Here is a 24,967-nt window from a genome sequence, read left to right as displayed (position 1 = left end):
AAGCGCTTTTTTGGTGAGTAGCACGCTACTCCGGGACCCATAAAGGATTAGTGTTGAATTGGTATAGTGAAATGTGAAAGTAATTTAAGTGGTGGATAGGTTAGTCAGGTATTTAGATTGATGTGAAAGAGAAACCTTGGCTTGAGATGAAAGCAAGTGGGTCCACGGCAGAGAACAGTGGGCTAATTCTGGCATAGAATTGGGGAGGGCCATGGCACAGGGCGTTTGGATCTAAGCCTCACTGCATCTTTCTAAGAAGAGGGCTTGCTCTCCCATCCTGGTAGCTCTATTGTGTTTGTCAATGCAGAAGAGATTGAGGTCTAGAGAGTGCAACAGTCAGATCGACGTGTATATTCTGAATTTAAGAGGTTAGTGTGGCGGCGCTTCGGGCATCAAAGAAATGGCTTTGTTGTTGTGGAGTGAACACAAGGACAGATATCCTAGCAGAGCAATAACAATGCACAGGAACTATGGGTTTCTGCCTGTGAATCCATACATTGCTAGGAAACCACTTTACATGGAGGTCATGCTTTGCTGATATACACAGGTTATGCTGTGATAGTAACTGTAAATGAAACTACCAGTTATGGTGTGCAAATTGTAATTTGTATTTAAACAGTGGTGTTTAGTTCAAAATCTGTTCCATAAAATATTTAGCATGCATAAGGATGTAGCATAATAATCCTTTTTAACCAACCTTTAAAATAAGATAGTACCATGTTATATAGTACCCGATACCTTTGCCCTTTCCAGTGCCAGGGATACCTATTGCCTTATTCACAAAGATAAACGTACAATTTTTTGTACGTTTACGTTTGTTTGCTATTCACAGAGGTATTTTATGAGTAGTAGGGTAGGATCTTTTTATGTACAGAGGCTCTGCAGTCATAAAGATACTCCTCGTAAAATAGCTTTGCGACTAGCAAACAATCGTAAACTTACACAAAAGTGAAGGTTTACCTTTGTGAATCAGGCTCTATGGGCCCGATTCACAGAACTAACTTAAGACAAAATCCTAAACTTACTACCATTTTGGTATTCACAGAAGGCACTTACTCATTTTGGTATTCACAGAAGGCACTTATTCATTTCGGTATTCACAGAAGTTAGGAGTCCTAACTGTAGGACTCCTAAATGCCTTCTGTGAATACCAAAAGTCTTAAAGTTAGGATTTTTCTCAGTTTACCTACTCCTAAACTGAGAAAAATCCTAACTTTAAGACTTTCGGTATTCACAGAAGGCATTTAGGAGTCCTAAAGTTAGGACTCCTAACTTCTGTGAATACCGAAATGAGTAAGTGCCTTCTGTGAATACCAAAATGAGTAAGTGCCTTCTGTGAATACCAAAATGGTAGAAAGTTTAGGATTTTGTCTTAAGTTAGTTCTGTGAATCGGGCCCTATGTTTCTAAAATAATTCTATCTCTGAATGGAAACATAAAAGTTAACTAGAACATCTGTCCTAGGCAGCTGCTTAAAGAGTTGTCAGATTTGGATGCGCTTGTAACTTTTTTTCACATTCTTATAGGCGTGTTTGTGGGTTAAGGGAGCTTCACCCTCTCCACTAATGTTATTTCTACTAAGGGCCTTACAGTTGCCACAACTGCGAGAGCGGTCAATATTACCTATAATAAAATGGAGTATATTAGACCAAGGTGCAGTTCCGTAGACTGCCGCTTGGGGGAGTGTGATTCATAGCAGCAGATAGAAGACAGAATTTTGGGAAAACAGGGACGACGAAAGCTGTGGAGAAGCAGCCAAACAAATTGCTCCCATATAATCCTCGAACGGAAGCTCAGCAGGGAGCGTCGCCCCACTCCTCCGCGAGCAGCATAAAGAGGAAAACTGAAATGGTAATAACTAACGTTATAATTGTTTTAGTGTTCCTTCCTGCTTGGGCTGGCCAGTGCAGGGGGCAGGGGGAGGAGTGTTAAGCAGCACACTCTAAGGTGGGCATAACTGTTTGGCCGGCCCAAGAGGACAGGTCAAACCGTCATGTGCACTTTGCATCTTTCCACCAGGCTCCATTACACAGCCTGGGTAGGAAAATGCAAAGCCTCCAAGCCCTTGTCTGAGCGCCGATGCACGGTGCTCAGACCAATCACAATGCTGCTTAAGGCAGCATTGTCATTGGACAGGGGATTCTGGGAGGCTGGGAGCTTCCTGTTGTGGTGCGAAGGAGGCGGAGCAGAGGCAGCAGCACCGGGTAGCACCAAGGTAAGTCCATTTATTACATTTTTTGTATTCCCCCGATCTACTCTCCACCTCCCCCCGCTCCACCACCCGCACTTACTAGCGCCTGCTACTGTCTGTAGCTAACTCATTCCACATCCGGAGCAGAACAGCAATGTGGAATTTGGTGATTGACTTAATAATGGCACTCTACGTTGGAGATGGACTTTCCCTGTTAGTGATTCTGTAGGCTCCTCTAGAACATTTACTCACTGTATCTTGAAAGCTTCAGATTGACAGTAATTGAGTGGACCAACGCAGTCTTGTAATAAGCAGAGGTAGATAGAATTAACGAGAATTCACAGTCAAGAGAAAGCAAAGGGGCAAGAGCTATGAAAATCTTCTGAATGGAGTAGCAAAAGGATTTGAAAGACAGCAATTCTGCGGAAGAGCTGCCAGACTTTGGGAAAGGTGCAAACTGCCCCACAGGGCAGGAATAGGCAATATCTGCAGACGGTGCTAATCACTGCTTGGTGTTTGATCACCGACTGTGGTTTTGAATGAGTGATAATAAACTGAAAATTGGGTATCCATATTTCCAAATGGGGATACTTCCAAACAAACGGATTATTAGTTTGCAAAAATCTCATTTAAGTGACTTTGAATTGAAATCTATTGCAAACCCAACAGGACTCATGCATATTTACCAACACGTGCAGTTCCAAAGACAACCAGAGAAGGAGAGTAACAGAGCATTTACATATGGTCGACATTACATCGGGGCTGGTCATTGAAACAATGCCGCTTAGACAAGAAGCGCTAACACCCGTTAAACAACCTTTCGCGTCTTGCCAGTAAGTGCAGCCAAGATGTACCCTGGTCTCATCCAATGATATTGCACAATTGACTTTTTTTGTCACTTTTATCACTAGTGTGTAACTTTAATCTTCATTAATCAGATTTACTCCACATAATTAATAAATCCGCTTTGATCCACCTTCCAATTTTCTAACGTCAGTTACAGGGAGCTTAACAATCTGTTGAAAGGGAAGCAGGAAGGGTCTATGGGTACACTGCTGTGTTTACAAACACAGATGCAGAATAAATAACTAGCAGCAGCAGGAACATTTAACTTCCGGCTTGCCACGCAAAACCATTAAAATCAAGTTTGCTTCAAACACTGCTGGCAACAGTTGCAGCAAAAGATCCGGATGTCCGAGAGCGGCCTTCCTTCAAGCTGTGCTAATTAAACATGGCGGTACTCATGCAGGCAGGTCCAATGAGTCTCGCGGCTTGTGCGGTCCTGAGCGTAACACTGCAGTACAGCGTGCGGCTTTGACCCACCAGGGCAGCACAATTAACTCACAGAATATCACAAATCCCTCTGCGGACGACCCGGCGTGCTAATTTGGACATAATGAAGATCCATAGTAATCAGATAATTGCAATCGATTTTTGCATGCACGTCCTGATGAGGTAATTAGAGTGTACTACAAATAAGCTGGAGCTGATTGATTGAGAGACCCCTCATTTAAAAGGTTTCTAACAATGCGCCCTTTTGGCTAATGGCTCAGAAGCAAACACGGCTTTTGCTGTAGAATTTGTCAAGCGGTGGGTTCAGCAGGAGCACCAGCATCAGTTTCACCATGCGGTGCTAATGCAAAAGAGCATTTATCTCAAATGAGATGTTTTCTTCTATCCCACCTGGCTATTATGGCCATTTAATGTCTCTCTCTCTGAGTTTCTTCATTGCAAAATGGCTGCAAAGATTCCTGTTAATAGAATGCCATGAGCCTCGCTTTGGGCTCACACAACTTTTTTATTACTTATAGCCAAGGCCACTGGAATTATGCGATTGAGCGGCTGCTGCTTTTTTCACATAATTTTTGCTTTGCCACATAATTCATCATCTGCTGCATAATCTAGAGATTTTAACAAAAAAATGCTTCTAGCTCAAGAAGATCAAAAGCTACTAAAAACACAGCAACATGTGTTCGCACGCAGTGAAAGACCCTTCGGAAAGGTTAAATGGTCATCTTTCAGTTGCCTATTTCTAAATTTGGTTGTTAAACGAGTACTAACAAGAAGACATCTTTGCCCAGACAGAATTTCCCGTGTGTATAAATGACAAAATAATGAAGTAATACTATCATAAAATGTTATGCATTGTAGCGCATAATTTGCCATATATTGCCATATAATTTGCTGCTCGCATGTCGCTAATTCTGGTGGCCATGCCTAATGCTGCATCAGAGCTGCTCTGCAGCTGTAGACCCTCTTATTTGATCATCGCAGAGATACATTTCCAAACACTTTGCAGTGGTTGTGGGATAAAAAAAGCACTTGATGCGAAATGAGGCCACAATGCACAAATTCTGGGGCAGTTTATAATGCCCAGCTGCCATGCTCCATCTTGACAAAGACATATTTTGATGTTTAGGAGGAGGCTTTAGGATGCGTATGTCGTGATGGGGCGGTACTGTCCGGTACGCAGTACCGACATTTTTTTATTTTGTGAGGGAGAGTACCGGCACTTCTCAAGAGAAATGCAATACTTTTAGTTGGAGAGTACTGGCACTTCTCAGAAACAAGCAGGTACTCTTCTGTTTTGCCATTTCAAGCACTGGGTATATTCAGAACGATAAGGGGGCATGTAGGGTTTCAATGAGAGGTAATTATAAAGGTTTTAAAGGAATGGTCAGCTTGGACTCTGCTAAAGTGCTGTTGATCAAATCGTGCTATAGGGGCTTAAATGTGAAGTGGTGAGTTTTGGTGGAGCACGTTTATTTGAAAGTGTGATTTTGCTTGGTCAATTCTTGCTCATTGCATGTAAAAATGACTAAACCGTGCTCATGACAATCATCAAGCCATCAGCTCCAATCCGGGAATCGCCCCTGTATGGCTCGTGACATCTGGTCAAGGCAGCAGCATAAAGACAGAGATTCTCCTAGGTGCATAGGGCTTCTTTTTAACTCTGCATGAATTTCTTGTGCTCTCAAATCCTGAATCAGCCCATTAAAATGAGTGTGTTTTTCAGCCGGATGCACAGCAGGGTTTTTGTACTTGACATTCATCAGTATTTCAGACTTGAAATGAGCGTGTTCTGATTAGGTCGATGGGCAGCAGTGAGCAGCGGTACATATTTCATTGGTGCTGTGGGCTGGTATGTTCAGCCTTTGGTTCCCTGGGAACGTCTTGCACTGTTCCATGAATCTGTATGAAATTTTGGACCTAGAATCTTATTTTAAAGGCTTGTGCCTCGGATCATTTCACCATCTCGTGGTTGGACTCGACGGGTTATCTTGTTCTTCTTTCACTTGTGGGCACTGACGCATGGCATGCCCACATTCGTGCCCTTTGATGATGACACATAGACCACTTGCTCCCACACCTTGGCGCCACTTCCAGGCATCTTTTTCTGACACATAATTCCAAACTACAGAGTCAGGAGTCGAACATTCAAGAAACAAAAAGCTTCTGTCAAAGAAAGTATAGGATACTGTGTTTCAGCTAATAAAGAGAGTGGATCCAAAATGTTTAATTTTAAGACTATTTGGAAAGTTTATTTTTCTGATAGACAAAACACGGCCAGAGTCCTTCTTAACGTCCCTAAGAGGGTCACCGTTAGGCAACACCGGCACAGCCTACACTGGTTGCCTGTGAAAGAGAGGGTGAAATGTAATTCTTGGTCATTGCTCATGCTACTTTCCACTGGCATGGTCCAGTTTATCTGAGAATGAGATTAGGTTCTATTCCCCCGCCAGGTATCTGCACTCTTTATCAAAGCCTATGGCATGCACTCCTAGGTTCCATCGACAAAGGATAGCTGGCAACTCCATTTCATATATGGCTGCCGTAGCCTGGAACCAACTCCCCGTGAGGTTACGTGCTCTTCGAGATCCTAAAATCTTTAGGAAGAGACTGAAGACCTTCCTCTTTAACTAGCTTGCTTCTCTGTTCACCACCTTGCTGGGCACGCGCCAGGACACTCCATGGAGTAGCTGTGCACAATATACATGCTGTAAACACAGCATAACATAACATTAATTGTCATAGATTATAATTAGGGCTCCCGGTTTTATGGTATTTCTTTTTTTAACATTTCCGTCTGTATTTATCCATATTTATTTTTTGGTAATTTTTTCTGTATTTATCCATATTTATTTTGTCGCGAGCAAAAAAAGGACGCTATAGCTAGTATTTATTCACATTTATTTAAAAAGGCGATGCGTGCTTGGTTGTTATAGGTTTAGATAGATTTATGCAGATAGGTAACTGCTTTTAACAAATAGATCATTTTGTTACTTGCTATTAATGACTTGCAAACCTTCTAATATAAGACAGTGAGCTATGGAGGGCCTTGTAAGCCCCGCTGTCTTATGTAACACATCCTATGCATTGATTTACACACCCTCCTCCCTCCCCCCTCCCTCCCCATCGTGTTTGTCAGTCTGGACTGAGACAGTTTCCCTGGCACACGCACAGCAGCACCTGAGTTCCTCACAGGTCTTTAAAAGACCATTTACTTGCTCAGGAGGCTTTGTTGTTACTTTCACCCCTTAGAGCCCCTGCATCTTCACTCTGCCGATTTAATTTGATTTCTGGGAGAATTACTCCCCCACCCCAACGAAATTTCATTCTAGTTGCGCCTCTGTTTCAGTGTCACTGAAGATATGTTGGTCTGAGACCCCCATAGAAAAACCGGGGCGAGAGAAGGCGACACTGCAGAATGAAACTGAATTAGAGAAACACTTGTTAACTAACAGAGATCGGTGGAGCACTACATATCGAACATAGGAAGGGGTTCCCTGCCCCTTTCATCCTTTATCTCCTGGGGACATGTAATCAACGGACTGAAAGCGCAACAGGTGCCCCATTTTTAGCACTTCAAGGTAACTCTGTGTGGCCTCCCCTATAAGTTATAGAGGAGGCCACACCGAGTGCATCCCACCGCACCTCTGCTCCAAGCCAGGATACTTAAACAAAAGGAAACCTAATGGCCCCTTAACATTGACCTTTGTATTGGCTCAGCTGAAATCAGATAAGCCCTATCCCCCGCCTGCGCTCGGGCAGACTAGTCTTCTCCTCGAAGACTACAACAAAGTTAAACATATTTATTGGCATTTTTCTGTTTTTACATATAAATACAGACACAGGAAAAATATTTTTCCGTCTGTTTTTATATGTAAAAATCCGTTTAAACGGAAAACCGGGAGCCTTAATTATAATAAACTTTTCACATTTATGAAGAAGTATGCCATCTGTCAGACTCTAAATAAGGCCCTATGGGCAGGCGCGGTCTGTGCAGGTAAGAGTGGTGGGGCAGGTTGGAGGGGATTCGACAGAAGACGAGTCGAAATTAATTATTTTGTGAATTTTCCCTCTGTGGCATCTGTGGAATCCCTCCTTCCACCTTGCCCCACCGCTCTTACCTCTAAGGGCCGCTCCTGTCTGTGGGCCATATTTATGTAGTGGCTGCACCGCTTTTGCACCTTACAACTTAGTGCATGCGCAACTCCAAAATGTGATTTATCAAGCCACTCAAGGCCACTTTGCGTGGCCCTGAGTGGCTTGATAAATCCAAAGCAACGCAACACATCGCAAATTGCTGTATTGTGTACAGGGAAACGTTCCACGGGCGTTGCATGGGTGTTCCCACACAACACCCGAGGATTTTGATGCATTCCCAGATTTACCAATGCAGGTAGACCTGGGAATGCACCAAGGTGCTATGTCTTCCTAGGGGAGGCTGCATTCTGCAGTACATATAGAAATAGGAAAATGCCTCAGGGTGTTATTTTTGTGCAGGAAGGTGCCCCTTCCCGCACAAAAAACAATCCTGCATGTAATGCAGGCACCTTTGCCCCATGGTGCAAGAGGGCCTGCGTGGGTGCTAGGCAACCCATTGTGCACCAGTAATGGGAAAACGAATAATCTGATAAATACGGCTCATTCCTGCCTTTTCCCTGTAACGCAGCGCAGCAAGGGGAATTTATACACTGCGCTGCGTTACTTTTTGATAATTATGCCACTAAGGGCCAGATGTATCAAAGGGTTTTACCCATTCTGTGTCTATGGGAAAATGTGTTCATACATATGGCCCTAGGTCTTTTGTCCTTCATTTAATCATCAATACACCTATCTAGACTTCCACCTCACAATAATGTAAGGTGGAACGTTTGTGAGCATTTCCTGCCTAATGCTTCAAAATATGATAAGAAAAGTTTTGTACTGCACACTAAATAACATTGACCCAAACATATATCTGACCCCGAAGCAAAATATTTAGATGTGGAAGGCGGAAAAAAATACTATCAATATGACCAAGATGATGAGTATGCTTTGTAGCGTCCATTGTTGAAATTACATGGACGCACATTCTAGAAAATACATTGACGCCACCCCAAAGCACCTCCGAGCCATATTTATTGCAAAAGATGCTCTCTCAAAAAAAAAGAATGTAACTACAAGACAATAAATGTTTCGAGGCCAAAAAGGCCACTTCGACCCGAGGGCATAGATTAAAATAGCAGTCAAAGACACAAAAAAACAGAGATAACATTTCAATATACTGACATATATGCTATAGAAAACAAAGGTGGAAAAGTGGATAGATATTTTAATGTGAACCCAAAACTCTGTTTGTAATTTTCAACACTGAGTAGAGAATATCGAGTTACTAGAATAGTATAACCAAAATAAGGAGAACCAAAATATTGAGGGGGTTAGTATGTCTAGGTAAGTCTAGGTCAGAGGTCTTCAAACTTTTGGATGCCGAGACACCCCTGTCAAAATTTTCAGGCGTAAGGACCCCCTGCTGACAACAATTTCAGCCTTGGTACTCTTCATCATCGACAACCATAAACATCCCCGGTTCCCATGGCAAATAGTTTTTACTGTGGAGAAATATTAAACGGGTTTAGCAAATCAAAGGTTTGTGGGTGACTTTGGTTCAGAGTCAGAGGCTTAATACACAGTTCAAAGAAAAAGTTTCCAAAAAGAATTACCCCAAAACGCACAACGGTACATTATTTTTCCCAAACACAACATAATTTGTCACAGCTTATTTGGAGAATAACACATTTCTGAACTAATGTGTGGGTGTGCCTGTTTATCTCCAGAGAAACGGTCAATTTGTGGATGTAATCTGTGCTCCACCTCAAGTCTTGAACTGTACTTCGTCTTTAATACTGCCAATGCTGAGAACCCAATCTCACATAAATATGATGGCTAGGAGGCAGAAGAGCCTAGACTGCAATTTTTGACAAACATTAATGTTCTTCACAAATTGAGGCTAATCTATAGCTGTGTGAAACGAGCTGTGTGGAACGTGCATCACCAAATCTATAGCTATGCAGAATACACAGCAGCAGCAAACTTGCATAATTCTAGTGTCCCTCCCTGCCTATAACCAGGGCAGTCTGAGCCTAACCACCACTGGTCAACCAGGCCCATTCACTGTTACCTACCAAGCCTGCATGGCACTCTGCCCTCTAGACACTGCACTGCTCTCCATCCTTTGGACCCTGCACTCCTCTCCACTCCTTTAAATGAAGCCCCAATTACTCCATGCTGCGAACAACTTTTCAAAATATATAAACATCAAAACAACTTTAATTGAAAATGCTTGTTTTCGTAGTGGCGGTGTTTGTTTTTTCTGCCTGCAGCAACATCCACATACTGAGTAAAAGTCTGTTTTGGAGTCAGGACAAATCTTTTTAACAATGCTGTGTTTTTTTAATGAATTTTATGTGAAACTGGTTTCTGGTCCAGACTTTCTACAGAGAAGGAAAAGGACAAGTATTCGGGCAAAATATTTAAAAAGAGAGCATGTGAGATAAAGATTGACGACAGTCACAAGAGAGTGGTACGAAAGAGTCCACTGATTAAGAGAGAGAGGCACGCTGAACTAAGACAGAGCACAAACGCACACTCAACCATGGGAAGGGGCGAGACGCACCAAGCACCTCTGTTGTTTCCGCTGGCATCAATGTCCACGCCAAAAAAGAAATCCTGAGACGGGGTCACCCGGTGACCCAGAGGTGCTGCAGATTTACACTTTTGAGAATAAATATCCGAAACTCACCTGGTCCTGGTTTGGGAGCAGCAGGGGTCCCCCTTAAAACCCTGGCGGTTCTGTGATGAGTTAAGCAGTTCACTCATGCCTCTTTCCTCTCATCCCCATCCCTCTCACCTCTCCCAACCCTGGATCCCTTTGCAGGCCATTTTCTTTCACCCCTTTTTTACATCTTCTGAACTCTCCCCATTCCTCTCACTTCTCCTTTAACCACCTCTTGCATTCTGTCTTTTCACTCTTCTCATCTCTAACAGTCTCTCACATTTATCTCCTGGCCTCTCTGGCCCTGTCACCTCTTTCACCCCTCAACACTTCTCATTCATCTTAAATCTCTCCCTTAAAATTTCTATCTATTTGTATCTTACACCTCTCCAGTCTACCAATTCATCTTCCATATCTCCCCTTTGATCTCCCACACCTTGTTGAACCAGCACCCACCACAGTATTCCCTCTCTTCCCCTATTGCTGCTCTCCCTCACCTATGTTGCATCAAATTTTCTTTTTTAGCTCATAGATCACCTCTCATCTATCTTCTCTCACCCTTCAACAGTAGCCCTCCTCTCTGCCCTCACCTCTCCTCTTGCCATTCCGCACTTCCTTTGCCACTTCACAATTCTCCTCATCCCTGACCTCTTAAATAGAATTCTGTCCCTTCCTTGCCAAACTCTCAGCTGTCTCCTCTCACCCTCTCACTCTTTCACGTCTCTCACCCTGCGCCTGCTCACTTCACTCACATCTTCCACCCCTTTTCTCCAGTCCCCTCTCATACCCGCATCCTGCCTCTCGCTCTGCACCTCTCTCCTTGCCTTCCATTTGGCCTCGCATAGACCCTTTTCCCATCTGCATTCATAACATATTATGGTATTATGGTACGTGTTGTGCACCAATATTTCTTCTGTATGTATAGGCACTGTATGTTTGGTTTTCTATTTTATTTGTCTGTTTATTCCTATTTCATCGTTCTACATCATCTTCCAAGTATTTGCCCTTATTTTTCACTACCTCCTTATGAAAAGTTTGAGGAGCATTCGCAAGTATGGGGTAAAGTAACCCTTTAATCCAGATTGTCCTCAAGTTTTTTGTTGTTAATGTTCATAGGATACAATATAAGCAAAAAAGCAGAATCTAAATTACAAAGTCTGGCTCCATGATTTACTCTGGGTGTCTCCTCGTGCAGCGCTTTGACACTCTTCAGAGCCTTAACTGCGCTCCAAAACAATATACAAAATAATATGAGAGGCCTTGAAATTTAGCAACCAAAACAGGCCCCAGGCTAATATACACATGCCTTATTAAAACAGCCCTTTTTACCTGGCCTATGTAATCCCTCTTAGTGCTATTGATACAGGGACATATTTACAATAACTGGCGCATCCCTGCATATCAGGAGGGATGTGCCAGTTATTGTGCGCCACAGCTCCGCCACCATGGATGCGGCGCATTTACAATGCGGCGCACCATGGGGCAAAAACGGCACAGATGTGTGACGCATCTGTGCCGTAACAGTAGCGCATTGCTGGAGTTGCATCGCAAGCGCGATGCAGCTCCAGCAGTGCTCTGGGAGGCCCTATCTTATTAATGCTGCGTCAATCCTTACGCCTGCTTCAGGTAGGCGCAGGGTTTTGACGCAGCATGGGCATAAAAGTGACTGAGTGAAATCTTGTAGATTTCACTCAGCCACTTTTAGGAGGCGTTCCTGCGCCGGAACGCCCCCCCGCGCAGGAGCGCCTACATGTGGCGCAGGGCTTTACAACGTGACGCATCTCTCAGATGCGTCACGTTGTAAGTACCCCGCACCATGGTGCAGGATTTGCGCCGCCGCTGCGTCACAAGAGTGACGCAACGGCAGCGTAAATGAGACGCAAGGGGCTTGTAAATCTGCCCCACAGTCATTATTGTGAATCTGAGGAAAGCCGTTCTCAAGATAATATCCTAGAATTTTGTTCTGGGATGGATCCTGAAAGTATTTTAAATTATGAATGAGGGGAAGATAGTGAAACAGAAGATTGTGAATAGCTGTCCCTCATTTTATGGCTGATATGTGTATTTTTGAGAGTGTCTGAACTATATTTAATACCTTTTATCCCTCGCAGCCCTCTTGAGAAGTTCACATCATCAATAATCTGTGTCTTTGAAGGTATTAATGCATTTTTTGTGACTCCTTTTCAGGAGGTATTGCAGTCTGAGAGGCAGATAGGAGGACAGCTATTGGATGAACCAAAGACCCTGCATTTCAAAGGCAGCACCCATAACCTGCGCCTGTCCATTCACGACATCACGCACTCACTCTGGAAGAGCAAGCTGGTGGCAAAATATCAGGTTTGTCGTACATTTCTAACTATGATGACAACATAGGGGAAATTAATGGGGCTGTTTTAGAATTTGATGGAGAGGGTACTCCACCCTAACAGCAATGGAGTACCCACCAAACTATGAGCAACCCCAATCCAGAGGTGGGTCGACCAACAGTATGTCAACCATTAAGCCTACTCTGGTCCCGTCACCCACATACTCCCGGCCGTTGAAAGTTAGCCATCCGACCGTTCACTCAATTTAGAGTGGAAGTCAGTATGGGTTTTCCTTCCTCCTAGTCACCTCCAGGTAAAGCCTAGCGGGGAGGGTCAGAAAAAACAAAAAAATTACTCCTATACCATGGGAGAAACCCCCAAAGAATTGGGGATTATTCGTTTTACTTTTTTTTAAAACAAACACCCACTTTGGGAGTTTGTTTTGAAAAAAGAAGTAAAACTGTGTAAAAGATTCACAGAAGGCCGTCATATTTGACGCAGCCGTCCATCAAACTTTCACAACACTGACCGGAACCACCATGATGGTGGTTCCTGCCAATGTTAAGAGCTGTCCGCATCACCAGCAGATAGCTCTAAAATTTGGGAACAGGATGTTTGTCAGGGTGACAGAGTAATTTACAACATCACCTGTTACTTAGTCCTCCAAACTCTAAATCATGCCGAAAATTTACATTATGCTATTAAAAGAATAATTTTTATGGTATTTCTTCTGTTTCTATGGAGCACTCATAGGACAATACGCTGGAGTCAGTGTAGATTTTGTAAACTACATGAAAACAAATTATTTTATTACCAAGAAACCATTGCCATAACTGCCTTAAAAGAAACCATTACCATAATTATAGAATTTTGTTTGTCACCATTTCTTCTCTTTTTTCGAGGAGAGTACTCAAGAAGTCAACTCTCATCCCAGCTCCCGCTTACCTGTGGAGATCATATCTATCCCCCTCCCACCGCCCCTAAATGTGTTTCTTTCTTTTGCCCTGAATGGTCAATGTAGAAAGGTATGGCATCTTTGCAACCATTGAATGCAAAACCTTCCAGCAGGGGCAGACTGTAAAATATTATGTTGACACCCTCTGTAAGACCAAGGGGCATATTATCAAGCGGCAGCTATAATTATCGCTGGCCGCTCTTTGCGTGAGGATTTTTATCGCCGGCTATCGCTGGAAATTATTGCCATGCTAGCGCTGTATTAACAACGCATAGCGTAATGGTGATAATTATTCCAGCAAAAGCGGTTTTCCATGGAAGATTGCTGTTTTTCCAGCGTTGTTCCATGGAAAACAGCGATATCCTTGATGATAGGACCTGTGGTCTTAGCCACACAATCCACCCCCCATGTTAGGTATGCCTTAGTCAGGAATTTACCACACGTTAAATTCCTGCGTTAAGGCATACTTAACGCAATTTCAAATATCGCTACCCCTCGTTAATAATATCGCGAAGCTGCCTTTGCGATATTATCCCATGTTGTTTTCACAGCCCGCCTCCTTTGCATCTCATTATCGATGCGAGGCGAGGCGTGTGGAAAACGGACGCTAAGTCAAGGAATCACGCGCTAGCGTATCCTTGAGGATAATGCGATAAAATTATCGCCGCTTTTCGCCCGAAAACGGACGCTAAAGCGGCGATAATTTTATCGCGGCCCCTTGATAATATGCCCCCAAGGCTTGTATGCAACGCAAACGGCGTTGTGTTATCAATATGGCAAATTTCCTTTGCTCTAATTCCCTCTGTGTTATTCTTGCAAAGATAATGCTTTTTGTTTCCTTTGACATGATGCAGGAAATTCCATTTTACCACATCTGGAGCGGTTGTCAGAGAAGCCTTCACTGCACTTTCACGTTGGAGCGGTTAAACTTGAGCACGGTGGAGCTGATCTGCAAACTCTGTGTACGGCAGGTGGAGGGAGAAGGGCAGATCTTTCAGCTCAACTGCACGGTGTCTGAGGTAGGCTGCCCATTTTCTTGTGCACTGACACAATTCATGCAGGGCCAACATGTCTTTTCCTCATGTTTACTTGGAGCCAACCTCATAATTGATGTTAGAAATTTCTTTAATTAATACTTTTGGTTCAAAAGTACCTTCTATGCTTTTAAAAGAATGTTGAAAAAGTATAAAATCAACTTGGCCAAGAAAATGCCATGGTGCCGATAATATACTTGGGCAGCTCTTGATGGGGATAAACATCCAGGGCCTCATTTATGAAAAGTCTTACATCGCTGCGGTAAAACAGCGATGCAACACTTTTCAGTGCGCCTTCCTTGCGACACCATGTATGCGCCATATTTACTGTACGGGGCTCCACGTGGCAAGGATTTACAGATACCGCAGTATTTCTGATGTATCTGTAGGCGCAGTAATGACGCATTGCAGGAGTGTGATGCAAAAGTGATGCTACTCCAGCAATGGGTCATTAAACATTGGCAAGTCACATGTTAAAGGAGCCTTCGTCTGTCTTACACCTGCTGTGAGTCAGGCGTAAGATTTTGATGCAGTGGCATTGTAGAATTGGCATAGTGAGCACTGCGCCACTTCTACAACCCTTTTATACGGGGGAACGCCCACCCTGCATACATCATACCTAATTCAGGTATAATGTAGCACAGGGGTTTACAAAGTGACGCATCTCCTTAGATCCGTCACTTTGTAAATATGGCACAACATACCACATTGTTTACTCCTCTACAGCGTCAACAGGGGCGCAGAGGGCTCATAAATAAGCCCTTCAGTCTTCTCTCCTACCATGTCAAGGCGTATGTTACTCAATATGTATCCATTGTGGCATACAGGAGACTTTGTGGCCAGACATGGTAACACCACCATTGTGCAGCATTGTGTATCAATAGTTAAGTGCCTTGTGGATTAATAATGAGAACTGAATTATGAAGCCTATGTCTGAATCTTAAGGTTCCACTGGACTTCCTTAGTATGAACAGCACTGCTATCTATGAAAGTGGAAGCACGCATGTATCTAGCGTAGGCCATTAGAAGTTCGGTTGAGAGGTTTTAGATATTGAGGGTCATTTAGCCTGAGTGGAAATAAATTGTACATGAGACAATAAAAGAATACACGAAAATGCAGGCCTGAAACATTTGTGCCAGTGTTGGGGGGGGGGGGTGAACAACGTAGTGTAGTGTTTTTAAACTTGCGAAGTACCGTACTTTTCAAAGAAGACTGCATGAAGTGCACAGGGTCTTTAAGAAGGGGGCACTCCTGTGTGAAAATCCGGACTCTAGTGGTGCTTTTTAATTCCCACGCTCTTATTTACAACACCTACTCACACATATAATGATATCACATTCCATTCTCTTGCGAGTGTCTGCTTTCTAGCCAGACTCAAGGTAAACATACATGAAGTATGCACATGTGTATGTGGGATGTGTGAATGCTTGTGTGTATGTAAAACACCTTAATACCTGTCCAGTGACAAGGTGCTGTATAAAAACGTCAAGTAAATAAATAAACGTGTGTTTGTTTGTAAGCAAAGCAGGGAAGGCAACAAAAACACCCTGTCTTCTGTCAATTCTTTTCCTCACATACTTTTTTGGCTCTGCCCTCCTCTTCAGTATGTTACATGCTCTTGTGTACAACAGCCAAGCAAAAACAAAGAATAGATTACTTATGTGTAAGTACTAGCATTGACAATGTTTCAGTGAGACAGTTGTTGCAGAGACCGTCTGCTTTTATGGGAAGAATTGAGGGAGCCTGTCAAGGTGATACCTTGGTCCTCTGGGGCAACAATCTTCCCCTTCACACTTTAACACGCTCTGGCCTAAGTATTGTGCTCTAATGCAGAGGTCTCCAATCTTTACTGCAACAATAGTTACATATGTTCAATGAAAATCATCCCAAGCTGCTATTATTAGTGTTGTAGTAGTGACCACATCAGACACAATTATATTAGTGCCCAATATAAGCAAGATTACCGGCTGTGATCACCTCAATTCATCAGGCAAGTTGCCATTAGTAATGTAAACAGTAGCTTTGTGAATGTGGAATGCCTCTACATGGGTAATAAATGCATTACAGTTAGAGCTGATTTTCCCCTGGCACCAAGGTGATAATATTAGGAATGCCTCACCAGTGTTGCATGATTTGTCACTGAATTATCAGCTTTAATACATTTTGGAAAACCAGTTATTTTTATATTAAACATCAGTTTGTAAGTTCTGAAAAGCCACATGTGTTACCTCAAATGCATGCTTTTGGAGTTTGGTATGCATATATGAGTTCAGCCAAGCAAAAGCTGCCAATTTAGTAGGCTGGGCTGCACACAGGAACTTACAGGTAGGGGGAGAGCTTCCAGTAGCTTCCAGTAGCTCACGGAGTAGTCTTCGGAGTAGTCTTCGGAGAAGCCTGCTCTAAGGTGAGACCCATAGAGAGTACGATCTGAACTCAAGACCGAGCATTGATCGTGCTGCTGAGGTCTGCACTGTCTGAAGCTTTACATTGTTTGTGCTGCTAGTAAATATATTCTCTTGTTAGAAACACATTGTGGCTACAAGAAGTTAAGGGCCATATTTTTGTAGTAGCTTTGTCGCTTTTGCACCACACAACATGGTGCATGCGTGACACAACCCCAAAATGTGATTTATCAAGACACTTTTTTGTGGCCCTGAGTGGCTTGATAAATCAGGAGTAATGCAACCCAGTGCAAAATACTGCATTGCTCTGTGCTGGGAAGGCGTTGTGTGGGTGTTCCCACAGAACACCCATGGATTTTTACGCATTCTCAGATTTCTCATTACTGGGAGACCAAGGAATGCGCCAAAATGCTACTTTTTTTCCCAGGAGAGGCAAAACAAGGAGAAATATTTTTATTTCTCCTTTTTACCTCCTCTTTCTATGTGTGCTGAATTCTGCAGCACATATAAAATGCCTAAAGAGATTGTGTTTGCGCTGGAAGGTGCTTCTTCCTACACAAAAACAATCCTGCATGCAAATCAGACACCCTTGCACCATGGTGCAAGGCTGCCTGCGTTGGCACTAGGCAACCATTAAGTGCCAGCAGTGGGAAAAGGCAGGAATGCTCTGCATTGTGATAAATAGGCGCATTCCTGATCTTTCCCTGTAACGCAGCACAGCAAGTTGACTTGCTGCACTGCGCTGCATTACATTTTCCTAAATATGGCCCTAGTGCATTTTCAGTGGGCATCCTCAGTTCCCTGCAGTTGGTTGTGCATACACCATCCTTCTTGGAGAGTCAAAAAATCCCACATTCTAGACCAGTGGTCAGGTCTGGTCAGCATTCTGGATTACAATTTGGCTGGAGAAGAAATTAGTGCACATTGGGTCGTTGTGCGGCACATTGGAGGAACCTGGTTAACTGGAGCTAGCCTTGCTTTAATTGGTTCTTTGGGTGACAATTACAAAATCTCCAGGGAGAAGATGTTCAGGAGCTGTACTCTACTCTGCCAGTAGGCGCCTGGCTTCCTAAAGCTTACAGCATTCTAACCTGGGGATAGGCCAGACACCAGAACAGATACACAGGAGTTCAAAGCTGGCCTTTGAGTTACACACTTTCATCAGCACTTTCTTTTTACCTTTTGTTGCCCAGGGCTGCCTTCCTATTTGTAGTATTTTTAGACACACAGCCCACAGCAACATGATTCATAAAGAGCGCAGCCGCTCCTGGATAAGACAGAACAGAAGCCCACTTATCTTTCCATTTTCCATCTCCTATCTCACAGCCGCACATTACCATCCCTACTGGTTTTGGACTGGGTATTCACTTTTTGTTCCCTGTGGGTTTGCAAAGTTCAGCGTAGGCGGAATTTCAAATGGCAATCAGCGCTCCGGTGCTCGGGAGGGGAACCCACTGTGACTTTGATGACTGGCTTTCATTCTGGTGGCGCGCGGTACATGGCTGGCGCGCTCCTTTGTGAGCGGGAAAGAGCACTTTGAATGTCAGCCCTACGTTCAACAGGTTTTTTTCTGTCTTTCAACTAAAATGCTTTATTTTAAGATTTTGTGCATGAGAAATCGTCCAGATAAGGCACATACCTTGCAATATTCCAGTTGCCTTTACAAAAGAGCATATGAGCGAGTTAGTCATGACTTTTTGCCATTTCAAAATCATTTCCAATGGTGCTAAATCTGCACACTTGTAATTTTCATATTTCATATGCCGATGGTGGCCTGCTGAGGTCAGCAGATGACCATGTCTGTGATTGCTCTTACATAAAGCATTTTTTCCTTGAAGACAAACAGGATACTTAAAAAAAATTAATGAAAACTTAAACTAACATTTTTCAAGAGTAGGCAGGTGTCCATCGGACCTCTGCCTACTTATAAAAAATATTTTTCACAACATTCGCAAAGGGGAAAGGGCTTCCAAGGAGCTCTTTCTCCTTTGCGAATGGCTTAACACTTCCTTTGAGGTTGTGGTAAAAGAGGAATGTTTTGTGACTGGAATTCAGTCACAAAGCATTATAACAGATCACTTTGATCCGAATTTGAAAGGGATGCCCCAAACATGCCCATTGCGAATCAGTATTGGGAGGCAAACCCAAATTGTAATTCAGTAACTTATTACCTAATTGCAATTTTTGGTTTCTACATAAGAATAGGCATTTTTGCGATTGCAAAAGCCCAATTCTATAAATCGGGCCATTTACGACCGTAATAAATGTTCAAACATGTGGCCCTTTGAGTTTTTTTCTCCTTTGCTCCAATGCAACTAACTTCCCTTAACATGACATTCCAGTATATACAACTTATAAAAACCCAAATTGCTTAGTACGCTTTAACTCACTTTTCAGTCAATTGGCAACCCCTCTTTTATGGTCGCAAAAGTACCTCTTTTGAGCATCACATTATTTTCACTGCATGTTCTTGACCACTTCTCTGTTTCTCTTTGCAACCCATGAATATAGCCCCTTTTCAAACTTCCTCAAATCTTACTCTTGCATAGATTATGAAATACTTGAGTAAATTGTACAGTCATTCTTTGGAGGTTTTTAAGCTTACCCATGCATTTTTTCTAGATGTCTGCCAAATAAATCCCTTGTAAATAATTTGTACATAGATTATGATTTTTTGCTCAAGTCAGGTTTATGCCCCAAAAAAGCTTTGTGAATCGACTCAATAGCGTTTGCTTTGTGGAAAGGAGTTTTTCTCAACATATAAGGTATTGAGTGAGATGTCATGTGTTGGGTCTACAGCAGCAGTCCATATTCCAGTGTCTCCGGCTCCAGCTAATTTCGTAAGATTTCAGTCCTGTACTGGCTAGTTCACTGCAGGCCTTCTGTGCCAAAAATATTGGGGCATATTTACAAGGGCTTTATCTCTGCTTTTTTGGCTTAAAAAGCCAAAAAAGCGGAGATAAAACTATCGCCCTATTTACAAGAGGGTGCAAACATGCATAATCGCATGTTAGCACCCTTTTTCCCAGCGCCTCCCTTTGCATCTCTAATGAGATGCAAATTGGGCGTCACTGGTCGTACCCTGGATGGACTACCTTGCAAATCTCGCTGATGTTCACATCGGGATATTTACAAGGCAGCCCACAGGATTTTAGCAGACATTAGATTTTGGAGAAAACAGCCGTTTTCGCCAAAATCTAATGTCTGCTAAAATCCTGACTTACCTATGTTTGACATAGGGGGCGGATTATGCTTATACGACCACAGGGTATCAGCATAATCAGCAAGGTTATCGCAGTTTTGCAGGGAACATCGCTGGAAAACCAGCTATGTTCCCTGCAAAACGGCGACAACCTCGCTATCTCTGGAATTTTTATCGCCCTGGAGAAACGCGTTGTTAATACCACGCTCCAGGGCGATAAATTCCAGAGATAGCCTGTGATGAGAAATGTATCGCTAAGCTCGGCCAGCGATAATTATCGCTGGCCGTTGATAATATACCCCGTATTTCTTTGTTTCATACAGCTAACGAGTCAGACCAGCTCTGACATTGGAACTTTTTTACTTGAATACGGGAGAAAGCAGTGGCGTAGCTAGATTTTTTGCCACCCGTGACAGTCCCTGCATTTGCTGCCCCACGACGGCCGCAGGATAGATTGGGGGGTATGGTGCTGGCAATCACTGCATTTGCCCCCCGCGGCGTCCGCAGGTAAGAGGAGCATGGGGCACCGACACCCCCAAAACTCGTGCTGGTGGGGGTAAACTGCCCCCCCCCCCTTGCTACACCACTAGCAAAACCCCAATGTACCTGCCCTAACCTTCCAAATTTTAGCTTTTTGCAACACATAAGAGTCTCCCAGGTCTACTTGTATGAGTTAGGACTTTCATTCAACCCTGTTCTCTCTTTTTGTATGAAGAGGCCTCTTTTTTATGCATAATGGCACTATACATACTCAACTAGACTTTATTTCAGCCTCCTTCAGACAATGGCTGTTTTTGGCTCAGAATCCTTCATCCATCAGCCTGAGACATAATCAGCAGGCTCCCTGAAATGATGTGGCAGGTGAAGACCAGATTATGCAAAGGCTTGACTAAATTATGCGGCAAGAAAAGAAAGGCAAAGAATGCAACTTAGTGCAGCACACTTTTTGAGGGTATTACTTAATATTTTTGTGATTTTTACACATGTTCACGCAGTGTGGGCAAAAGTTTCATTACTAGTAGTTTGACATCAATCAGCAATGTGCAACTGAAGGATGACCGGTTAACTTTTGCCTTTGCACAGGGCCTTCCACAGTGCAGCCGCATGCACTGCCACAATTTTAGTAACTTTTGATCTGCTTGAGCTAGAAACTCTTTTTTACTGTTAAAATCTGCAGATTATACAGCAGATAATCGAGTATGTGACACATGCGGCAAATCCATAGTTATGTGAAATGCTGCAGCTTCAGAATCGCATAATTCCAGTCGTCCTGATTATCAGACACACCTTTGATCAGCCACAGGCGTATTTTAATCTCACATTCTTTCTGTTGGCAATCCGTATGTATCTTTTCACCTCCACTGTAAAGCATGACTGACTATTTTGCATCTGAAAAGTAGACTCTGTCATCACACATTGAATTATGTTTCTCATCCATGCATTGCATATACAAACTAGTCCTTATTAATTTAAATTATTTTGCATTGCATCAGGCATTTTATTGCCTTTATCAACACTCGAGGGCAAACTTAATGGCAAACCTATTGACTTACCAAACCTTGGGGGCATATTTACAAGCCCCTATCGCCACCAGAGCCCCACTTTTTCTGATGCTCCGGTGGCATAGCGGCATTCCCCATATTTACATGGTGGCGCTAAGCCACTTAACTTGACTTAACGCCATTTTCTAAATATGCCCCTTTTTGCTGCAGTCCTCTGCTGCAAAGGGGCGTGCAGTAGGTGTTGCAGTGTGCATTCCACCACAACACCCATTGCTTTTTTACGCTGCCCCAGGTTTACAAGGCTGGGGCAGCGTCAAAAACGAAGGCCAGGGAATATCTGATCTTCGAATGGCAATACTGGGAGAAATTATTAATTTCTCCAGTTTTTTTTGCTCTTTCTATGTGTGCTGCTGCAGCACACATAGAAAGACCATTATTGATTGTTTATGTTCAGGAAGGATTCTTGGCATTGACTTCTGTTCACCCTTGCTCGGTTGGTTTTGCTCTTTTTGTCCCTCTCACACTGCCTTATCCTCTTGTTTTGTGTGTCTCATTTTCTTCCTATTTTCAAGTTTGTACCTCTGTCCCATGCTTTGTCCTCTACTCTTTGATTGTTTTTACTTTCTCTTATTTTCACTTTAACTGACACTCACAAGTACAGAGACACACACACTGTCCAATGACTGTCTGTGTATAGAGTGTGTTGTTCATGAAGGCACTTACTCCCACAGAGGTCAAAAGTGTTACGTTGCGATTGCAATAATTTCTGATTGTAAATAAGTATTCCATGGCAAAGCAACTGACAACATAATTGTGTTAAGATAGCCACAAAGAAAAGGGTGTGGTTTTCAACTAACAGATACGAGCATCATGGGGGTCTGATCTTCCAATCTCTATCCCTACCTGACTTTACTTCATCTTTATGGTCCCCTCGCTCGACTCTGTTTTTTGTGCCCATGCTAACTTCATTTGTTAATTATTTAAGAGTTTTATAAAGTGCTGTGTCTGATTCTGTGGTAATTTCAGAACGCTTTCAGGGCCTCATCTACAAGAAAATGATACAGCGCAGCACCACGATCCATTTAGCAGCTCCATGCTGCGTCATTTTCAAATCACAGCAATGCGACGTATTAACAACAACATCACACATCCCTGTGCATTCCCCTGCGCTGGTGCACAATTGGCTGGCATGCGCCTGCGCAGGCACCCTTGCATCATTTTGCAAGGGCGCTTGCGCTGCGGGGATGATTGTACACTTTCCTGCACAAAAACAATAATTAATGGCATTTTCCTCTTTCTATCACGCATAGAAAAAGGATAAAATGCAGAGAAATACTAGTATCCCTCCTCGTTGAGCCATTCCTCCACTGGGGAGGCATAGGATTCTGATGCAGTCCTTGTTTTACAAGATGTTGCAAATCTGGGAATGCGTCAAGTTCCATGGATGTTGTGTGGGAACAGCAACACCTGTCGAACACTCCTTTTACACAGAGTAATGTTTGAAAGAGGCACATGTTTACAAGGCCATGAAAAGTCATGCAAGGTGACTTTACGTGGCGTCATAAATATGGGCAAGCCCATTGTGCTGCCAATGCGTCAAAAAAGTGACGCACTGGTGGCAAAATGAGCTTGTAAATATGCCCCTCTGTCTGGCTGTCTTTGACTTTCTCTATCGGTACTTAGGGTCATCTTTGGTTTAATGGCCATCTAACAATCAAAGGAAACAGTGGCGGCCACCACAAAGGGTGGTGAGGCAGGAGGGGGGGGGAGGTCGCGAGGGAGGGGGGTGGTTAGAAATGATAGATTTTTTTTAAAGGTATCTTTAGCCGCTGCCCACCTCCAGTGTTGCGTTCGCTGCCTCTCCTCTTCCTGGGTCCCAGCAGCCCCTGGAACAGACTCCCATCCAATCCCCATGTTGCAGAACAGCACGGGGATTGGCCTGAGCGAGCACAAAAGACCCTGTGCACAGACCTGGGAGCCTGTGGGTGTTTCTCCAGTCCAGCCGCTCAATGCAGCTTTCCTAGAGTAAACCTAAGTGCGCATGTGTGTTTTGGTCGGCCTGAGATGGCCGACCAAACACACATGAGCACTTAGGGAGTGGAGTGCACGTAGCACTCCTCCTTCCCCTCCCATGCCTTGGCCCCGCCTCTCCCTACAGTGCTGGCTAAGAGTCAGCAAATGCAAAATAAAATGATGCAAGAACATAGTTTTATTTTACAGTAGCTGGCTCTGAGTCAGGCAGTGGGGCGACGCTGCTCTGCCATTGTGGAGGAGCCGCCGCTGTAGTAAAAGTTTGTTTCTACAACACGCGTACGGGACAGGGTCAATGTGACCTGGCGTTCTTGTTGAATTTAAAAAGAGCAAAGGAGGAGACTCAAAATTTCTAATTTGTCCAAGTATTTCATTGCCTTCATTATGACTCCACATCTGCTTCGTCGGATGAGGTGTTTTAAAATCTAATTTTTATCTTGAGACCCCAAAACGCGGCAGGCAGATGGTCGAGAAACCATTTCAAGCAATTATTCTGATAACGACAGGTGTCGGTGGGTTTGTTTCACTTCCCTCTATGGCTGGATTCTTTTTTTTTTTCATTTTCCCTTTCTCTCTGTGGGAAGGTAAGATAATGAAAGCGAGCCATTGAGAGCGAAGGATCTGATCCTAACGTCTTAGGCGCTTTTATACGGGTGTGTTGTCCATTTCAAAGGCATTGATTTTCCGACGCACTTGAAAAGTTATTGCTGCGCATGTCTAAGGAAATATTTCCAGAGATAATGAGGCCATAAAAAACTTCAGAAAGGGAGTGTCTCTGCATGTATCCGTGTGTGTAATATCCTTCTCTCTCTCTCTCTTTTTCGCTCTCTCTCTCTATCTATCTTTCTCTCTTTCTCTCTCACACATACACAGACAGCACACACATGAAGGAATTTCCTGTGATCTCGCTGCTGCCCTTTCATTCCTTTGTCATCAAACATGCTTCATCAATTTAACATTTGTGCTTTTGAGGAACCCTTAGACAGACAAAAGTGTTGTATGTATGGTCTGGATAAAGGAGGAATAGAGTAGGCTTTGAAATGTATAAGAACTAAGGGCCAGATGTATGACCGTTTTTATCGGTCGCAAACGCGACTGCTAAAAAGGGTCGTAGCTGTATCAAAGCTATTTTGTGAGTCGGTAACAGGTTACCAACTCACAAAATAGATTTTGCGAGTTGCTATTAGGAAGGGGCGTGCCAAGGGCATCCCTTTCTATTGCGGGTCGCAGTAGGATGTAAGATTGTTTTGTGACCGCACACAAGCTCATTTACCCCAAATTTCAAATTGGTAGTAAATCAGTCACA

At 43.4% G+C, this 24,967-nt stretch overlaps 1 protein-coding gene across 3 annotated transcripts in view; it reads left to right on the top strand.

The window, feature by feature from the left end:
- Positions 1-24,967, top strand: part of UNC5C (unc-5 netrin receptor C) — a 433,268-nt gene that overhangs the window by 389,097 nt on the left and 19,204 nt on the right. For all 3 annotated transcript variants that reach the window (XM_085641158.1, XM_085641156.1, XM_085641157.1), the window contains 2 exons: positions 12,416-12,565; positions 14,344-14,508. In XM_085641158.1, the coding sequence (XP_085497284.1) occupies positions 12,416-12,565; positions 14,344-14,508 (315 nt within the window). The remainder of the gene's footprint in view (positions 1-12,415; positions 12,566-14,343; positions 14,509-24,967) is intronic.

This window comes from Triturus cristatus, chromosome 2_2 (genome assembly GCF_964204655.1).
Source record: "Triturus cristatus chromosome 2_2, aTriCri1.1, whole genome shotgun sequence".
Classification (NCBI taxonomy): domain Eukaryota; kingdom Metazoa; phylum Chordata; class Amphibia; order Caudata; family Salamandridae; genus Triturus; species Triturus cristatus.
This window is presented reverse-complemented; position numbering and strand designations above follow the sequence as displayed.